A 17,676-nucleotide genomic window follows, 5' to 3' on the forward strand; every position below is an offset into this window, starting at 1 on the left:
CGGTGTTGTGTTGAATGTAACAAAACCAACCACTGGAACTTACAAGGCGGTAATCTGCTAGCGGGTAGGTGGTTATGCCACATCTTTTTGGTGTAAGTAATCGTGCCTTCCCTTCTCGGTTGCTCCTTCCTCGTTATATTTGATTCTCGACCAACCGCCAGCAGGTGATTCACCATGAATGATACACCTTCCCACGATCTCCAAGTGTAGCCTATCATTCTTGCCGCGTTGTCCTCGCCCTGGCTGCTTTGTGATATGCCGCCTTCGTCTGCCTCGTATCGTCGTTTCTTCCTGATATGGTCTGAATACACACCGTCCTTCGGGTCATGCTTCCAGATTAACAACTCCCCCACTTGCCATATCCTTCCACGAACGAAGCGGCCATGGATGAGGTCGGGGAAATTTCCTGAGGCGCTGTTACTGCTACTATTTCGGATAAGGAGTCAACAAATGCTTAGCAATGGTATTATACACGTGCTTGTATTGAATTAGTTCATTCCGGTGATCAAGCCAAGTACTGTCGCGCCGGCTAGAAATCATATGCTCGCAACCGGATTGAGCCTAATGCTGAGATAGCGACTATCATGCATGATATCGTCAACCCAGATCCTAAGGAAACGGGGTAATAGAGAGTAGGGTATCCGAATAAAAACGCCGCCTGAAATTACAATCTGCTCGTTGCACCATCCCTCGCCACGCGCCCCGTGCCCGTAACCAATCCTTCTTTTCATGAACGAGTGATAGCCAGGTGGAAAGACATCACTCAATCATGCACTGGTGCCATTCTCCGTATCTTGGATCACCATGGTATCCAGAATCTTATGAATCCCCTCGTTCTTGCCCCTTTCTCCATCGATCTTGTCGGCAACCTTACGGGCCCTCTCGATCAGTACATGAAGCACCTTCTTCGTGTAGGCAAAGCTGCCCGTTTCATGCATGTACTTGACAGCGTAGCGCTTCACCTCTTCGTCCGTCGGCTTCTGCTTTAGAATGTTGATCAATTGCAGATTGCTTGGGTTGGCGCGGATGCTGTGGATGATGAGGAAAGAGAATTTGCCCTCGGTCAAGTCCTCGCACATTCCCTTATTCTTGCTGTAAACGTCTGAATCCAAGTTCATATAGTCATCGCGGATCTGGAATATAAGACCAAGCAGGTTCACCAGTTCAGTACAATCAAGCGAGGTCGGCGACTCGGCCTGCATTAGCTTGATACCTAAGCGGAACAGACCACCGGTCTTGTTGTCCACCATTTCAAGATAGTCCTCTTCGGTTGGGACTGTGAGGGTGTCGCGCCAGAAGAGATCCATGCCCTGGCCTCGGTGCAAGTTAAGCAGCTCATCCATGTAGATACTGATAGCTTTGGGGTTGTTCAGCTTTTGTATCTCCTGCAGTGCCACGAAGTACATGTAGTTGGCAGTGTTGATGGTCTGCGCGGTGCCGAAGATACTGTGTGCAACGGGCATACCCCGCCGTAGCAGCGAATTATCCTCCACATCATCGACTAGCAGCGATGCATTGTGCAGCATGCCCACGACTTTCGTGATGATCTCTATGCTCTCTTCAGGCACATTCAACCAAGTATTGAAGGCGGCAATGAGCTTTTTTACGGAAGTCCTTGCCTGCCTGGGCGGCCAAATAGTCATATGGGCCCCAAAGGATCTTCTCCTTCTCATCTGTCCAAGTTTTCCTGGCTGCGAAATTGAAATCTTCCGTCTCGAAGTGGGACGGATCCGAGGGGGAGGAACCTTGCATGACGGCAGACGAAGATGCAGGTATTTGGCCGGTAGTGACAGAGGAGTTGTGGCGATGCCTCGTTCGAGTGGTTTGACCGAGCCAATCCGACTCGGGGACAGGCCGCAATACCGACTTGGAGGGGACGTGAGGAACCGTATAGCCAGTGGACGAGGTTCGGGGAGGGATGGCGTTGGGGGATTGAAAGGGGATCGAGCTGCTGGAAGATGGGAGCATCGTCTTGTTGTAGGGGCTCGTATCGTTCGCACTAGATCATGCAGGTAGCCGTGGCAAGGGGGGGCACCCGAGTTTATACAAGTCGCAGTTGCTCAAGCTCCCGTCGGGCCCGATATATGGGCGATCACAGGCAACAGCTTAACCCAGCTTGCTAATTCGACGGTGGGGAGCCGAGGCAATGCGCCCAAAGAAAATCGCAAAGGGCGTAAGCGGAATTCGAGGGCTTTGCGGATTCTGCAGGTAGAAGGGGAACTGCAGGCCTTAAAGTCTCAGACGGCGAGGATGTTCCGGTATTCTTATATGTTGCGACTCCGCTTGGGAGTAATGCAAGTTAACGAATCAATAGTGCCGCCGACGAGGTTGCAATAGAGCAGCCAAAACCCAAATAGCTGGGCAGCGACTGGTGAACCGGTATCAACGGGTGAGATGCGATGCGGGGAGGAAACCCAAAAAGCACATGCAGCTTTCACGATGACGAGTTGAGGTAGCTCAAGTGGGTCATTCCACTGCAGGAAGTGTTTCCGACCAAATCAATTGGGGTTACAGCCACTTATGTCTTGTCGCTTGGTGCTGACGGGAGGGGTCATTGAAGGCTGGTGAGGAATGTGAGATTTTATATTGACCAGGGGCTTATCACAGGAGGAATGCGACATTGGAGCTACACTAGGTAACATGAAGGCAGTGACGGTGCCAAGCCAGCGGTACGACCCGGAGAGGAGACAGGTATCCTTCCTACCGATTCCTGTCTATTGGCTATAGCTATCGTGGGCTGGGTGTGTTGTCGCATTCGGGTTGCGCTCGTCTCTCGCTTTTCAAACGGACGGCGCGTAGCAGTGTGTGTATGTGTGTTAATATCACGGACGTCATGGATGGGAAGCGGGCGCTAGATTTCGTTCTAGACTTCGCTCACCCCTCCATGCCTCTCTATCCTTGCCGTAAGGAGCAATGTGAGGCCGAGTTGCCGTCCAAGACTCTAAGCGCGAGCTATGCCTGTGCTGACATAGCAAGTGACCGGTACCGTTGAGATGAAGAAACAGCCGCGTGAGCCACCGACGCCACCGCTACCAGCATCACGTGTCCGTACTTTTCTCTATCATTACTATCGATAGATGTATCGATTTACAATTTGACCCCATACGAGGATTGATCGACAACAGGACAAGCGGTTCAGTTGCCGTTGACGCTGCTGATGGCAGCATTGGGATGGTCCCACAGGATGGAGACGTCGTACTCTGGAAGTGCTTCGAAGTCGCACTCCAGGAGCCGTCTGGTGATAACGACCACTTCCTTCTTGGCCTGCTCCTCGGTGATGTGGATCTCGCCCTTTTTCTGATCCCAGGTGATGGCTTCCACTTTGATACCCTCGCGACTGTCTCCGTCTTCCCCATGGGGCTTGATGTCGAGCACGTAGTGGTCCTTGCCCGTCGGGTTTCGGGTGACGTGGATCAGGACGTTGCGGCTCTGGCTCTGCTCTTCGGCCGAGACGCCCCATTTGTCGTCCCACGATTCTGGCTCGAATCCTGCCTTGAGCTTGTCGAAGTCGGCGTCGCTGATGCGCAGACCCCATGTTGCCGTGGCAGGCTCCTTCATGGGTTCAGACATGGCCGGTGGTTCGTTCTGCTGGTTATGTAAGCACCGGAAACGCTTGAGTGGTGTCTAAAGTGAACACGTACCTTGGAGAAGGAGTGATATGGACTAAGCTGCGCTTGAGTTTGTCAAGAGAGGGCGGCAAAGAGGACGTCGTTCGCGGGGTGTTTGTTGAAGCTTTGATTTACTTGTCTCGCTGAAGTTGGGCGGCAGCTTTATGTTCTAGATGACGGTACTGATTGGCCTTTGATCCCTTGTCGTTACGTATGTGGCGGGAATAAACCACGGGTGAGTCCCAAATAAGTGATAACGTACAGAACCAACAAACATAACGTCGCATCCGCCCCCTTTGGATATTGCAGATCAACATCATCAGTGCCAACAGTGGTGATGCAAATAGTCCTTTTCTCGGATCGCCTCATATGTCTACACTAAGCACGAGGCACCAAAAATGCTTTTTTAGGCCCCGTATACGCCAAAATCCCACATAATACAAACAGTTCCAATTGCCAACGAATTATGTTCGAGGATAACATTTAGGCGGTGTTGCAATGTCACCACGCTGACACTCCGCTCAGTAAGCCATGCTTTAGAGGGATTAATAAGAATAACTTATTAACTTGAAATAAATGTTAGCACCAGACTTAGAAGAGGCAATCCGGGGTAACTGTTGGTAAACCCAACTGTCACATCTGTAGGACTGCCCCTATTTACGTGGTCAAGGTAGTGATTGACAACAAAATCCCACCTGTCCAACTGGACCGGTCATAGGCCTGCATGATCTTCTTCCGAGGAGCCCGGAAGATACATATTAAGTAACAAAATAAGCTGGATGGGTTCGTAGTTGCATGTTTGGATCTGGTTATAAACATACTTCATATTCAAGGACGTATTCTGGTACCGGTGAGTCCCTGTCTAGGTATATGAGACGCGGCCTTTCAGTTCGATTATACTAAGACCAAGTTAAAATTATCTATGCCGATCTAGTTCTTCTGAAGCCTGTATCTTGAGGGTGTATTCAATACATTATTCACCATCATGGTCAGTAGCAATACAAGGCGAGATATACAGACAGTCTGCTCCACCCCATCTGACATGACAGCATCTACATTATTGTTTACATTTCTGTGTAGTTGCCTGCCTGTTTGGATCAATCTTCTTTAGGATTCTCCCAATGGGTGGCCGCATGATAGTATCAGCTTGCTATATTGCTCATGGAATCAGGCGATCCATCTTGCGAACTCGTACCCGGCGTCAAGGTCCTCGCAAGCAGAGAGACAGAGTCTATAAAAGGGGGGATCCGTCTCTCCTCTTGGTCTGATAGTTATTCACCGGCAAACCAAACACTCTTACCCCTTTCCCCGTCAACGTTCTATCACCAGAAAACCTCTATCATCCGAAAGTATTCGCCAGCTGCCAAACACTACCACAAGATGCACAGCTCCTCATTCTTTGTCTTCTTCGGCCTCCTGGCATCGCTGGTAAGCAGCGTCCTCGCCACGACGCTCTACCGCGGCGACTCGCGCGGGCCCAAGACGATCAAGGCCGACGGCGGCTTCAAGGCCAAGGGCTTCACGAACCCGGAGGGCACGCTGTTTGAACACGTCGAGTCGCAGCTGAAGCACCCATCGCGGGACCCTTTCATCTCGACCACCGTCAGCCGCAGCTTCGCCGAGAAGCACACGGGCAAGGGCTTCCTTTACACGCTCGACTCGGCCAAGATGGGCAACGCCGAGATCTTCAACGTCGCCGAGGAGTACAAGAAGGCCGACCGCAAGTATGGCCACGCCGACGAAGAGGAGTTCGCCGTCAAACACGAGATCCCCTGGGCCGCCGTCACCAAGGTCGAGCAGAAGAACAAGGAGGGGCAGTGGAAGTCCCTCGTATTGCCCACCAAGCGAGCCATCAAGTTCGGTGACGAGGATGTCTTCGCTTGATTTTCTCAAGGAAGGACGTAGAATTAGCTATATCGTGGTCTCAAAGAATAGCCTTGGGGGGTTGGAAAAGGGGTTACTCGGTTGAATATATGATTCGGGCAAGGCTGGTGCGCCAGTAGGAACACATCTGGAAAGGGGTATCGCGTGCAGGCACAGGGATTCACATGGACGTTCGTTACAAGAAAACAATACACAAGCCTCATGAGCATTATACACTGGAGACCCACTCATTTGCCCTCTTATCCCCACGCCTTATTAGGTAAACACCAGGGCGGACGGCCTTATCGGTTATCGGAGCGCTGACAGGCCGCCAGATCCCAGCAAAGCGGCAGCAGCTTCAGCCCATGTTGCTGCGTCAACCACAGCAAGAGGCAAGGTCAACACCCACGATCCTTGTGCTGAGGTTGGTAAAGTTGGTCAATAGCCATCCGTCCAGCATCGCATAGACCATCCATATCCGTAGCTCCCATATCAAGAACCCGGTAGATCCCACCGATGTTGTCATCTCTCCCTCTTTCTTTTCTTCGTGTTGTTGCTTTGGGCCCCTCCACCAAACGCCCGTAATTGATATCGCCTTCGCCTTCGCCTTCGCCTTCGCCCTCGCCCGCGCCAATTCTTCTTCGCTTCGTCTCTCTGTATTAGCAAGTTCGTCGATCAACAGTCAACTTCACTGTCACTTGTTGCCACTTACTGTTATTCTTGTCCTTTCGCCAAGAGCTCAGTCCTCTGCCCTTTATTTTTTTGACCAGCGTTTCGTCCCACAGCCCCATCTCAGCTCCAAATCCCGCCGACCGCCGTTCCAAACATTGTACGATACTCCCGACCGTTAGACAAAGAAACCCGCGCTCGCGCGACACATCACAAGTCGAAAACAAACCCACCACAAAAAGAAAAACCCGGCGCATCGACCACAATGGAGAACCTGCTGTCTCTCGCGTTTGACAACTTGTCGTCCTACGACGGGCCTAAGATTCGCAAGGGCCTGCGACAAGTCGAAGGGCTTATGGCCAATATTTGCCTGCCCAAGAAACAGAAGCTGCCGAAAGGCAAGATGAGCGACACCTCGTCGGAAGAAGACGAAGATGCGCGTGCGCCCAAGTCACTCAGCGGCCTCACCGAAGACCCCGTCTTCCACGAGTTCTTCAAGCTACAGGAGGGCTTCGAGTGGAATCTCGCCCACCGTCTCGTGACTACACTGGATCGGTTGATCGCGAAGGGCGGGGATGGGCAAAACGACTTGCTGATCCTGAGCGCATTAGATCTGCTACAGGGTGTGTCGCTGCTGCACCCTCCCAGCCGGAAGATCTTTGGTCGCGAATCCAACATGAACGTAGGTGTTCTATCCATTCATTCCACCGAGTCGCGTCGCCACTTTTGTCTTTTCGATCAGGATACTGACGCGTGCCATGTCCTAAATAGCTGCTCCTGGACCTCCTCGAGCCCGACTTCTGCCCCGCGATCCAGTGCTCGACGATGCGCGTCCTCAACATCGCGCTCGTGGACAACCCGCAGAACACGCGCACCTACGAGAACCTCGACGGCCTGCTCACCGTGACGTCGCTTTTCAAGTCGCGCGGCACCAACAAGGAGGTCAAGTACCGGTGCATGGAGTTCCTCTACTTCTACCTCATGCCCGAGACGCCGTCGATCCCCAGCGTCGCCAACGCCCGCGAGTCTGTCCCCGCCATGCTGCAGCGCAGCCCCAGTAAGCTCGCCAAGGCCTTCCAGATCAGCACCGACCCGGAAAACGGCGGCAATCGTTCCCGCTCTGATAGCGACAACGGGTACATTCGCAGCCAAGCCGACAAGCAGGCCATCCTTTGCCGGTATCTCGGTAATATCGACGATCTCTTGGGAGACCTGCAAAAGTCGGCCGTGTTTGGCGGTGCGCTGAACTGAATTCAAGGATGCCCATATCATATCCTGGGTGATCCACCTATTCACCAGCGAGTTGAATGAGCATCCGGTCTTTATCGTGCTGGCGACGAGACGATCAGCCTTGAGTGCTACATCGCTCGTCTTATAACTGCTCTCGAGGCAGTGGGCTCGATTGGGTCGCACTGACCGAGCACACTACTGTATTTCTTTTTGTTTCATCTAATCAGGGGTTTGATTGTGCATTTCTGCAAGGCGTAATAGGGTCAAAACTGCTTATACCACCAAAGTACAATTCTGCATTTGAAACCGGCCATATTTCAGTCCAACCAGAATAGGGGCTGCTGGTCAAGGCAAGGCGAACAGGCGTTTTACAAAGAGCATTCTATCAAATGGTCGTTTGGAGGGTATTTGTCGTTTCATCAATTGTCTGGTTACAGGTGTCTCATATCATTATTAGAGTCAGCATAGGCTAATATACTGGCCATCCTCAAGAAAAGAAGAAAACTGCCGCGTGGATTCTGGCTCCATGATATCCCCCCTGCATTCCCTGAAGTTTACACCTGGGTCGATTGATGGTTGTCATCTGGCTCGGTTCTGTGACCCTGTTCACCATGGGCACTCTCTGCTGCAGCTGCAGTAGCAGCCGAACTCCCGTTCCCGTGTGCTGCACCACCACCTTCCTGAGCACTCTCCGCCGCAGTCGAGCCGGACTCAGCCGTACTATGGGGGTCCGGATTCTCCTGACTGTTTCGGTATTCTGTATTGGAAGATATGTGCGAATAAGGCCGCTCCTGCCCCGTTGGTGGCAGATGGCGTTCGCCCGCCTCCTCCAGCGGGCTCCTCTCCAAGGTGTCCCCAGGAGACCCCCACAGCTCGTAGACGTCAGCCTGCTGCCCGGCCACGCCCGCCGGCTGCGGCGCCACGGACGGCGTCGGCGTCGTCTTGGCGGCCCGCACCTGCTGCGCCTTCAGGTGGTGCGGGCCCCCCGTCCGTCTCCCCGAGCTCGACGGGCGCCGCGATGTCCCCGGGCCCCCTCGGCTGCAGGGGCACAGCGCGCGGGGCCGCGGCGGCCCGGCGCGCGAACCGGTCCCACATGCCGCCGCGGCGGCTGCTGGGCGTCGGGCCACAGCTCGTCCTCCTCCTGCTGGGTGTAGGGCCCCGCGACGGCGTCGGGGCCGAAGTACTCGTAGACCAGGCCGGTGCGGTGCGGGCCGCCCGTGCGCGAGCGCTGGTCGCTGACCTGCGACATGGCCTCGGTCGTGCCCCCGATGCCGAGCCCGCCCGCCTGCTGGCCGTTGACGCTCTGGTACCCGCGGTGCTGCTGCTGCTGCTGCTGCTGCTGCGAGCGGTAGGCGGAGCTGCGGCGGGCCTGGCGCCGCTGGCGCAGGCAGAACCACGTCACGAACCCGATGATGACGGCCGCGGCCACGGCGACGCCGACGCCGATCCCTGCCTTGGCGCCCTGGCTGAGCCCGCCGCCGTTGTAGGTGATCTCGGTGCCGGGGGGCGACGTGGGCTGCCCGGCGCAGCCTTGGACGCCGTTCGTCACCACGCACGTCTGCCCGTTGGTGCAGCACGCTCCTCCCAGGTCCGAGGCGCAGGCGAACATGTTCTTCGAGGGGCATCCATTCGCGGTAGGCACGGCGCTACTGGGCGGCGGCGTGACACCGACACCGCAGAATCCGCCGGTCAAGCATTTGTTTCCGAACGGACAGCAATTGCCCCCGAGATCCTGTTTGCACTGGAACTGGCCAGCCTGGCACTTCCGAGGCGTACATGCGCCACTCTCTCGCGTCTGCTCGCTGAAAGTTTGTTGGATAACGGGTGCGCTATTCGTGCCCGAGACCTCTCCCACTGTCACCTCGAAAGTTGATGTCTTTGTCAAATTGCCCTGGACTTGGTCTTCACCGCACTGGCCGCACTTATTCCCTATAGAGCAGCAATGCGCCGTCCAATTGGCGCCAAAGAAGCAATACCTATCATTTCCGCAACACACTGACTCTCCTCCCGCACCCAGTTCACCGCAGAGGTGGCTCTTCAAAGGGTCTGCGCAATCTAGACTGGCAGCCTGCCGGCCTCCTAGCCGATAGGCCGGAAATCCCCTCGGCGTAGTAGCGCGGTGTGAATCCAGACCCATCATCCACGAACACAGCAGGCGTCGCAGGCACGGCTACATCTCCGTCAGGAGTAGCGTGTGCAACGGGCGACAAGACAACAAAAAAGAAGAGTGCAGTCTGGCAGCCGAACAACATCATGACCCGGAAACAGACGTGAGACAAGCGGTCTTACGATACAACAAGGCTTCTGCGCATAAGCGCAATCATGTAAAGAAATTCAGTCGCGACTTGTACTTGGGCGACGTCAAGCAAAGCATTCAAGATGTTATCGTCGCAGTCTGAAGTGTACAACAACGAGGAACGCCACGCTAATTGACATGAAGCCTCGTCTCTGATGGAGTTGAGGAAGCGGGAATGACGACGATTAGGTGCCCCAACACTGCGGTATCGCCAGGTCGGCACGGCTATCGAGCACGAAAATGTTTGCGCCGCCAGAACATAGCATTCGTAGAAGGGTTCGGGTGAAGATGCAGGCGGACGGGGTACCTAGCCATGCATCGTTACACTGGTTGATTGGATTGGAGGGGAATATTGGAGGATCACCGCCCCGATGTCCAGATGCATGGTGATTTGCAGTGTGAGTTGCTGATGGTGGTCAGCCACATATTCGGGGAGCCTCGTGTGAATGGCTGAATTGGGAATAGAGCCGACCCTGGGCGGTGCCAGGCCTGCGAATGTCAGACCAGGCTGGACGAGTTGGTTCTCATGGTAAGACGACGAAGTCTTACCCCAAGCTGATTGCTGAACTAGGAAGGTGTATGTAGTCACTATGGTTAGACAGTCAGAAACCCGCCAAGACATACTGTCAGGTAATCTCTAACGTTCGTTCGAATCAAGGCGCGAGGGTTGTTCAGTTCTACGCTATAAGAGTCTCGCATTTCGACTCTCCTCTCACCAAGCTGCCCGGTCGTCTGCTTTGCATAGCCTGTCCAAACATGGGCTTCATTATTTGGTAGTGCGTACTCAGAACAGCAAGTATAGCGGCCTCTCTCGCTCTCGGAAAAGCACACTCTGACACAGAATCTTACGTTCCGTGTTTTGGTGTCACATCTGCTGTCTAGAATATCGTATATGAATAGTGCTGACTTGCTGCTCGGGAAAGCTGCGAAGTAAGTACATTGACCGCCTTGGCCTGCCTTCAGACGGCAGTGGGAGAGGCAGCGGCGAAGGCAGCCTCGTCATTCCACCACTCGCGGAACTGGAGCAGTCGCTCGGTCCGCCGTTTGGCCAGCTCCTTTCCCGTGTCGGTTTTCATCATGCCTTGTATTCTGACAAGTTTATCCTCAAAGTGCTGGATGCTATCATCCATAGATCTGTCGGGCTTGGTTCCGCCGAAAGTAAAGCACCGGCCGATGCCTACCGCGCCGATGGCATCGATGCGGTCAGCATCTTGGACCACAGCCAACTCTGGATGGGTCCGGATGAGATCTAGAACGCGTGCGGGATCCTTGATCTCGCTCGAGTAACTGACGCCGAGACAGATTGTCTGGACTCTCTGAGCGAGCTGCTCGTCAGCACCCATTGAAAGGAGAAGCTTATGAACCATGGTTGATGCATCTTGACCCGGTTGAAGGTATTTCTTGTCGCCCACATCGTGGAGCAAAGCGCTTAGAATAATGGTCTGGAGGTCCAGAGTCTCCTTCTCAGCTGCATGGGCATAGATATACTGGGCTAGTCCAAGGACCCGTTGGATGTGATTGAAGTCATGGCTGCCGTCGTAATTGGACATGTACTCCTTGACGAAGGTGGTGACGGAGTCAACCAGTCCCCCGTCAACACCAGACTGCGTAGCCGGCATGATTCCCTGTCTTCCAAACGAGCTGCATCTTGTCTGTTAGCATGCGAGATTGCCGCTGAAGAATGTAGCGATGCAACCAAAGCAAGGGAACGCTGGGAGATGCAGCTGAGCAGCAGTTTCTTCCCGGGGCCTGATAGGTTGCTTCGGCCATTGTGGGATATAATCCACAGCTGGAAAAAGTATACGACTTACCGCGGAGGGACCGCGAAGCGAGACCCTTGGTCCGAGGGAAAAAGCGAGGGTCGTATGCTCTAGACTTTGGCAGCAAGCAGCAGTGGCACCATATGATCTTGATCCGGACGGCTGGCGAATCCAGAGCACAAATCGCGGAAGATTGTTTGCCAAGCGAGAAAGCTGCTGCTGTGCTTTGTGTGAGGGACAGGGATCTGCACACACCTCAGTGCCCAGTCTTCCAGTGTCGTCGTATCCGCCCGCTCCAAATTGGGCTTACTTTTTCGGAGCCTGGCCAGCGTGACATCTGGGAAAGACCAGGGTTTACATGCGGAGGTTCTACATGCTCTGAACACCGAAGACTGCGATCATGATTGTGCCCCTCTTCAAGGTATGCAAATCGGCGTGTGATTCGATTCACATACCCGCCGGAGCTAAGACGATGGAATGATGCATATGCATGCACTAGAGCGACTGACTGCCAAAATCTCACCTCTCGGCTCACCAGGACACTCACCACTGAGGAACCATGACAAAAGTCCACCCAGGAACAGGAAAGCTCAGCTAAGCATCATGAAGAAAGAGTCGGCCTGTAGGATAAATGCATGCGATGCATGGTGGGAGGCCTGCTTTCAGGCCCATTGGAGACGGCATATCATCAGGAAAGCAGCAGCAGCAGCAGCAGCAGCAGCAGGCTTGTGGCAGGTGAGTTATGATCAGACTTCTAGAATATTCAGGTCTGCATTGTCTTACAAGTCCACCGGCCTGTTTGCACCGATCGCCCATCATGACACAGTGAAACTTTTGATGGAACTATTAATAACATTTGTTTCCATAACAGTGGCGACTCGAAATGTGATCAACCCAAAGACCTGTCTGTCGTAGCTGTGCTGTACAATACCCATATCGACGGTAACGTTTCTGAACGGAGCCGGGTCCTCTCCTATCACCTCAGAAGGCCGAGGGCAGAAGGCCTCGCATCCGACTCGTCCGATGCCGCCTCTTCACCTCGAGAATCCACCACGTGGATTGGGTGGCCAACCTATTTTTTCGTTTCTTTTCTCATCTCATGATGGCATGCATGAATGCTACCGAAGAATTCGATATGCAGCTCGCGCATGAGCGGCCAGGACATGCCTTAGACATGTTCGTTCCTCTGTCGAATCGCAGTGCAGAAGGCCTCGTTCCTCGCAGTGGGCATACAGCAGTCGGGCGGGACGGGATCCAGCTAGAGTGCTGAGTGCTGATTGCAGATTGGAATTTACAGCACACACACTGTACTTTTTCTCTGTTTCTTTCATCTATTACACATCCAATGCAGCCACAGGATGGCTGTCGTCGGCCGCCATTGGCTCAGGCGCCAAGTGATGGCTAACGCGGCGTGTGATGGACAGCAGACGAGGTGTTGGTATTGGCTGGCGACTGTGCCTCATTGGCCAATGACGGCTGGAGATGTAGCGCCCAATCGCCCCCTTTAGGTCTAGCCGGAAGACGATCCCCCTCCAAGGCAGAAGCCCAGGGACCCGCCCCCTCCATCCCATGTCTCTCTGATCATAATAATAGCATACTACCGAGTACTAGCAGCTAGCATCCTCCTCTCATGTGCTTAAGCGCCCAGTATGCAGTGCGGCAAGACTTGCGTCGATGCGCACCTAGCACTCGAACGCCTCTCCAGAGCGGGAAACCTGTATTCAGGTCATATTGCGTTCCGCCATGACGGCATTTGATTGACCAAAGAGATGCTCCGAATCTCCATCTGCTTGCCCACAAGTCGAGGCTAGTGTCCGGACGACTACCGGGACCGGGCCCTGGCTGGGCAAGCTGGGGAGAAGGAATGCCTTGCCTAACCACAACGTTGTTGATGTTCCCTGTGTCCCTGTGCCCCTGTACTAAGGTTACTGTGGTCAAGTAATGGGCCATCCAGGCCTCTGTTGATGGCCTCAGCCATATAAACCAACTGCATTCCCGCCCCCTTCCCATTCCCTCTTCTCTTCTTTCTTCGGCAAGCATTCAATCCTCAAAAACTAGTCCTTTTCGTTTTTCCCTCTCTTCCCATTGTTCTTGTTTTTTTATAGAGCTGTGCTCTAAGTCTAATCGTCGTCTAATATACAGAAAAAAACACACGATAGTTGCTGGTCTACTATCTGATACCCCCCAATTCACACCACCGCATACCCTCTAATAAACGGAAAACTAGTTTTTACTTGCTCAACCAAAGCTCCTTTTGAAGAAAATTCAGAAACGACAATATTGCAATAGCAGCTTTTAATAATATTCAGAATGGCGACTGTTCAACTTTCATTCTCTCTTCGCGTCTCTTCGGGCGTCAAGTCCGTCCATTTGCTTGGCTCTTGGGACAACTACGTCGGTCAACTCCCGCTCTCCAGAGATAAGACTTCCTCCAAGTCCGGTTCGTGGAAGGGCACATTCCGCTTCCAGGGGCAACCTCGAGGCTGGCCAGCGATACTGGTACTACTACATCATCGACGGCTACCACGTTTCCCACAACCCCAGCGAGAAATCCACCGTCGAGCCCACCACTGGCCGAGAACTCAACATCCTCGACGTCCCCAAGGACAAGTCTCACAAGTCTTCTTCGTCTTCTTCCAAGTCCCACAGCTCATCCTCCAGCAAGAGCTCCTCAAGACACTCTTCTTCTTCGTCTTCCTCCAAAGACTCCAAGCACCGATCATCGAAGCGCGCCTCCTTGACCGTGGACATTCCCAAGGGCAGACCTCTCTCCACCTCGCAGATCAAGGCACCCAAGCCCATCACGCCCCATGCCACCCGCCACATCTTGGACGTCGACTACTGCGACGAGGATGCCATCGAGGAACTGACCGCCCGCTTCGGAAGCGCCGACATCGACGAGGACGTCATCACCGACTTCTCCAGCTCTCCCGTCTCGTCCAACGGCTCCAGCCTGTCTTACCGCTCAGACAGCTCGTCACCCAACTCGTCGCTCTCTGGCTACAGCACCCCCAGCTCTGACTGCAGCAACTGCACCTGTGAACGCTACGGCATCACCCGCAAGGGTGACCGCGTCAAGATTGACTGCGGGGGTGCCCGATGTGGCTTCAGCGACGACGACAGCGCCTGCTCCAGCAGCGGCGACGAGGAGGAGTACGTTTCCCGCAGCTCCCGCCGCAATGGCATCGTCGTGCCCTCATGAAGAACCACCCTGTGACCTGTGGAGGATAATGAACGAAGCCCAAGCAAAAAACGCCCGACAGGCCGAAGATACGAGGATAGAAGGCCGTCCATTCTTTAACGAGTCCGATGCACGCTGCCCCCTTCTTTCGGGCAGAAGCGTCGCTCGTCCTGTTGTTCCATTGCATCAGCGCGGCGGGCGAGCCGAGCCGGTCTTGGCTCGCCTCTCTGCGCGCCTACACCCATCTGGGTCGATGCTGCGACCCCCACGACTGCTTTTCCGCGTGGCGATGTGAGAGGTGGTCACCACCCTCCGTCGTGTAACTGCGCAGTCGTGCGATTGTTCACTTTCTTGTGACAATGTAATCAGAGCAGCGAGATTTGTCCCACGGCCAAAAACGACAAATCTCGGCCCCCTTGCTCCAGCACGGCAGCACGCCATGATATGATGGCTGCTGCAGAATTTGTAATATTGGTGGCCTCGGGTTGGCCTGTGGAAACCCTGAGCCAGCCGCCCATGCAAATGAGGATCCAGACAAGCCTCAGCAGCTTATCTGCCCCTTAGTCGTGGATAGACGACCATTGAATCTATTCATACCTCACCTGAACTTTTCTTGCCGATCTGCAACTGTGAAATGTGGCTATGATTTTGAACATGCATCTTTTATATATAAGTATAACTACAAGTGGACATGCGATTGTGCGTAGGCGCCAGCTTTAATTTGGCTACTGTATAGGCAACGTCCTTATTCTTGTCAGTGCCGTATTTTATTGTCAGGTGATGCCTTGGGTCAAAATTCTGAATAAGCAAGACTATATCAGTAGCCACTGCCGCGCCTATAAGTGGACGATACGATGAAAGCACAGGTGGGGCGCGGTTTCAGGGTCAAATGGCGGGGTAAAACATGACAGGAAACATCTCTATTCTATGGGCCGTATAACTAACTAACCGGAAGGTACGTAGACATATAGATCCGATCAGACAAGTCCTAAGGGCTGCGTGTTTCCCAACTCCCCAACCTCCCAGATCCTCGTCTCCAAAGAGCTCAACACTGAATAACACCACCCACCATGGCTGGAGACTTCCCCATCATCGACTCGCACATCCATCTGTACCCGGAGAGCGAGATTCCCACCTTGTCATGGGCCACGCCTGAAAACCCGCTGGCGAAGCAGCACTCGCTGGAGGACTACAAGGCGGCCACGGCCTCCTCTCCCGCCCCCGTCCAGGGCTTCATCTTCCTGGAGACGGACCGCAAGCACGACCTCGCGGCGGGCGAGAAGGACGGCAGCGGCTGGGAGTACCCGCTGATGGAGGTGTCGTGGCTGCGGCGCATCGCCCTGGGGAAGCCCAAGCCAGGCGAGGGCCACACGGCCGACGACGCGGCGCTGTGCTCGGCCTACATCCCCTGGGCGCCCATCCCGAGCGGCGCCGGCGCCATGGAGAAGTACCTGGCCCAGGCCGAGGAGGCCGCCGGCGACAGCTGGGACAAGGTCCGCGGCTTCCGCTATCTCCTGCAGGACAAGCCCGACGGGACCGCGCTCGGCGCCGGATTCATCGAAAGCCTCCGGCTGCTCGGCCGCAAGGGCTACATCTTCGACGTCGGCGTCAACCAGCACGACCGTGGCCGGATCCAGCTCGAGGAGACGGTGGAGATGATCGACAAGGCACATGATGGCGTGGCAGAAGAGGAGAAGGTCGTCTTCATTCTGAGTGAGTTCATGCACAGTGCCAATATAACAACAATTAGGGAAGTTTTGGTAGGATGTCTCAGCTAACGAAGCCCATTCAGATCACTTGTGCAAGCCTGACCTCACGGTCATCAATATCCATACAGACACGTCCTTCATCGCCTGGCGGACGGCCATGTTCACACTCAGCAAGTGCAGCTCGACGTACATGAAGCTCTCAGGCTGCTTTTCCGAGATGGACGAGTCGCTCCGGAACCGCCCCGTCGATGAAATCTTCGAGGCCATCATGCCCTGGCTCAGCGTGGTGCTCGCCGCCTTTGGGCCCTCGCGCATCATGTTCGGCAGCGACTGGCCCGTGTGCACCGTCGGCGTCGACGACGGGGCCTGGGAAAAATGGAGACAGATCGTGGACAGGCTCTGCTTCATGGCGTCGCTGGAGGACGAGGACAAGGCCATGATCTGGGGTGGCACGGCGTTGAAGGCTTACGGCATCAAGACGGAAGAGGAGCAACAGAGCGGTTTTGCCTTCGTTTACCCATCTCATAGACGGGCACTGCAGTCTTAAAATACCCCTGGAAGTAGTTAATCGAGTTCACCAAGACTAATCATTCATGAATTTGTGAAATAATGTATTTGAGGCAACTATAGGTAGCATGTGCAATAGTTCTCCTCCCTCCTTTCCTAAGCAGCCCCTTCACATTTCACAACGAGAACTCCAACCGGTTCCCAGCGAAGTCCCGCGCAAAGAACCTCGTGGGATACTCGGCCCCCTGGCTGCCCGAGCTGGTGCCGACGGGATCAGCCATCATGGGCGCGTCGGGCCCGCCCCGCTGGTGGTGCGCCAGGATGCGGTTCTGGAGCGCGTGCAGCGCCTCGACGCTGCCGACGGCGAAGCACGGGTGCCGGCTCGACGTCGCCGACGTCGTGTCCTCGGAATGCTTGGCCGTCGAGATGTGCACCTGTTGCTGCTGCTGCTGCGAGTCACCGGTAGTGGCGGGCCCGACGTCGAACCACGCCAGCGTCTCGGTCTGCGCCGCGGGCACGGCGCGCGGCGTCAGGCCCAGCGTCTCGCCGTAGAAGGCCTTGGCGTGGGCCAGCGTGCCCGGCGGGATGCTGAGGTTGATGTGGGCGATGCCCGTGATCAGGGGCTTGGGGTCTGTAGCCGCCATGGTTTTGTGGTTCTCTTCGGACTGGGCAGGTAGATCAGGCGGGATAAGACAAGTTTGAGTGTAGCTGGTGACTCTTGTGACTCGTTTTAATGGTAGGTTGATAGCAAGTGAGTTTATAATCTGAAGAATCCTTTATTGGAAAGAGAGTGATTTCGAGCTATAAGTGTTATCTTCTCTCTTCGGCTAAATCATCCCCTTGGTTTACACCT

General features: G+C 54.6%; 9 protein-coding genes across 9 annotated transcripts; 4 read left to right on the forward strand and 5 right to left on the reverse strand.

Moving 5' to 3' along the window:
* Positions 1–767: 767 nt before the first annotated feature.
* PG998_000289 (geranylgeranyl pyrophosphate synthase) lies at positions 768–1,968 on the reverse strand (the record flags this gene model as incomplete). The annotated part of the gene is made up of 2 exons (XM_066867107.1): positions 768–1,558; positions 1,608–1,968. The coding sequence occupies 2 exons, from the start codon at positions 1,966–1,968 to the stop codon at positions 768–770; spliced, it is 1,152 nt and encodes a 383-aa protein (XP_066735522.1).
* A 1,167-nt stretch (positions 1,969–3,135) lies between these two features.
* On the reverse strand, positions 3,136–3,570 carry PG998_000290 (uncharacterized protein; the record flags this gene model as incomplete). The annotated part of the gene is made up of 1 exon (XM_066867108.1): positions 3,136–3,570. The coding sequence occupies one exon, from the start codon at positions 3,568–3,570 to the stop codon at positions 3,136–3,138; it is 435 nt and encodes a 144-aa protein (XP_066735523.1).
* Positions 3,571–4,988: 1,418 nt separating this feature from the next.
* PG998_000291 (uncharacterized protein) lies at positions 4,989–5,492 on the forward strand (the record flags this gene model as incomplete). Its single annotated transcript, XM_066867109.1, has 1 exon — positions 4,989–5,492. One exon carries the CDS (start codon positions 4,989–4,991, stop codon positions 5,490–5,492), a length of 504 nt encoding a protein of 167 aa, XP_066735524.1.
* A 913-nt stretch (positions 5,493–6,405) lies between these two features.
* On the forward strand, positions 6,406–7,391 carry PG998_000292 (uncharacterized protein; the record flags this gene model as incomplete). The annotated part of the gene is made up of 2 exons (XM_066867110.1): positions 6,406–6,822; positions 6,912–7,391. 2 exons carry the CDS (start codon positions 6,406–6,408, stop codon positions 7,389–7,391), a joined length of 897 nt encoding a protein of 298 aa, XP_066735525.1.
* A 533-nt stretch (positions 7,392–7,924) lies between these two features.
* On the reverse strand, positions 7,925–10,365 carry PG998_000293 (uncharacterized protein; the record flags this gene model as incomplete). Its single annotated transcript, XM_066867111.1, has 4 exons — positions 7,925–8,326; positions 8,455–9,282; positions 10,216–10,233; positions 10,291–10,365. The coding sequence occupies 4 exons, from the start codon at positions 10,363–10,365 to the stop codon at positions 7,925–7,927; spliced, it is 1,323 nt and encodes a 440-aa protein (XP_066735526.1).
* A 260-nt stretch (positions 10,366–10,625) lies between these two features.
* On the reverse strand, positions 10,626–11,285 carry PG998_000294 (HD domain-containing protein; the record flags this gene model as incomplete). Its single annotated transcript, XM_066867112.1, has 1 exon — positions 10,626–11,285. The coding sequence occupies one exon, from the start codon at positions 11,283–11,285 to the stop codon at positions 10,626–10,628; it is 660 nt and encodes a 219-aa protein (XP_066735527.1).
* Positions 11,286–13,736: 2,451 nt separating this feature from the next.
* Positions 13,737–14,628, forward strand: PG998_000295 (GTP-binding protein EsdC; the record flags this gene model as incomplete). Its single annotated transcript, XM_066867113.1, has 2 exons — positions 13,737–13,861; positions 13,896–14,628. The coding sequence occupies 2 exons, from the start codon at positions 13,737–13,739 to the stop codon at positions 14,626–14,628; spliced, it is 858 nt and encodes a 285-aa protein (XP_066735528.1).
* Positions 14,629–15,677: 1,049 nt separating this feature from the next.
* Positions 15,678–16,863, forward strand: PG998_000296 (L-rhamnono-gamma-lactonase; the record flags this gene model as incomplete). Its single annotated transcript, XM_066867114.1, has 2 exons — positions 15,678–16,320; positions 16,400–16,863. The coding sequence occupies 2 exons, from the start codon at positions 15,678–15,680 to the stop codon at positions 16,861–16,863; spliced, it is 1,107 nt and encodes a 368-aa protein (XP_066735529.1).
* A 136-nt stretch (positions 16,864–16,999) lies between these two features.
* Positions 17,000–17,467, reverse strand: PG998_000297 (uncharacterized protein; the record flags this gene model as incomplete). Its single annotated transcript, XM_066867115.1, has 1 exon — positions 17,000–17,467. The coding sequence occupies one exon, from the start codon at positions 17,465–17,467 to the stop codon at positions 17,000–17,002; it is 468 nt and encodes a 155-aa protein (XP_066735530.1).
* Positions 17,468–17,676: the final 209 nt, after the last annotated feature.

This window comes from Apiospora kogelbergensis (genome assembly GCF_038363985.1).
Source record: "Apiospora kogelbergensis strain CBS 113332 chromosome Unknown utg000001l_segment0_segment0, whole genome shotgun sequence".
Classification (NCBI taxonomy): domain Eukaryota; kingdom Fungi; phylum Ascomycota; class Sordariomycetes; order Amphisphaeriales; family Apiosporaceae; genus Apiospora; species Apiospora kogelbergensis.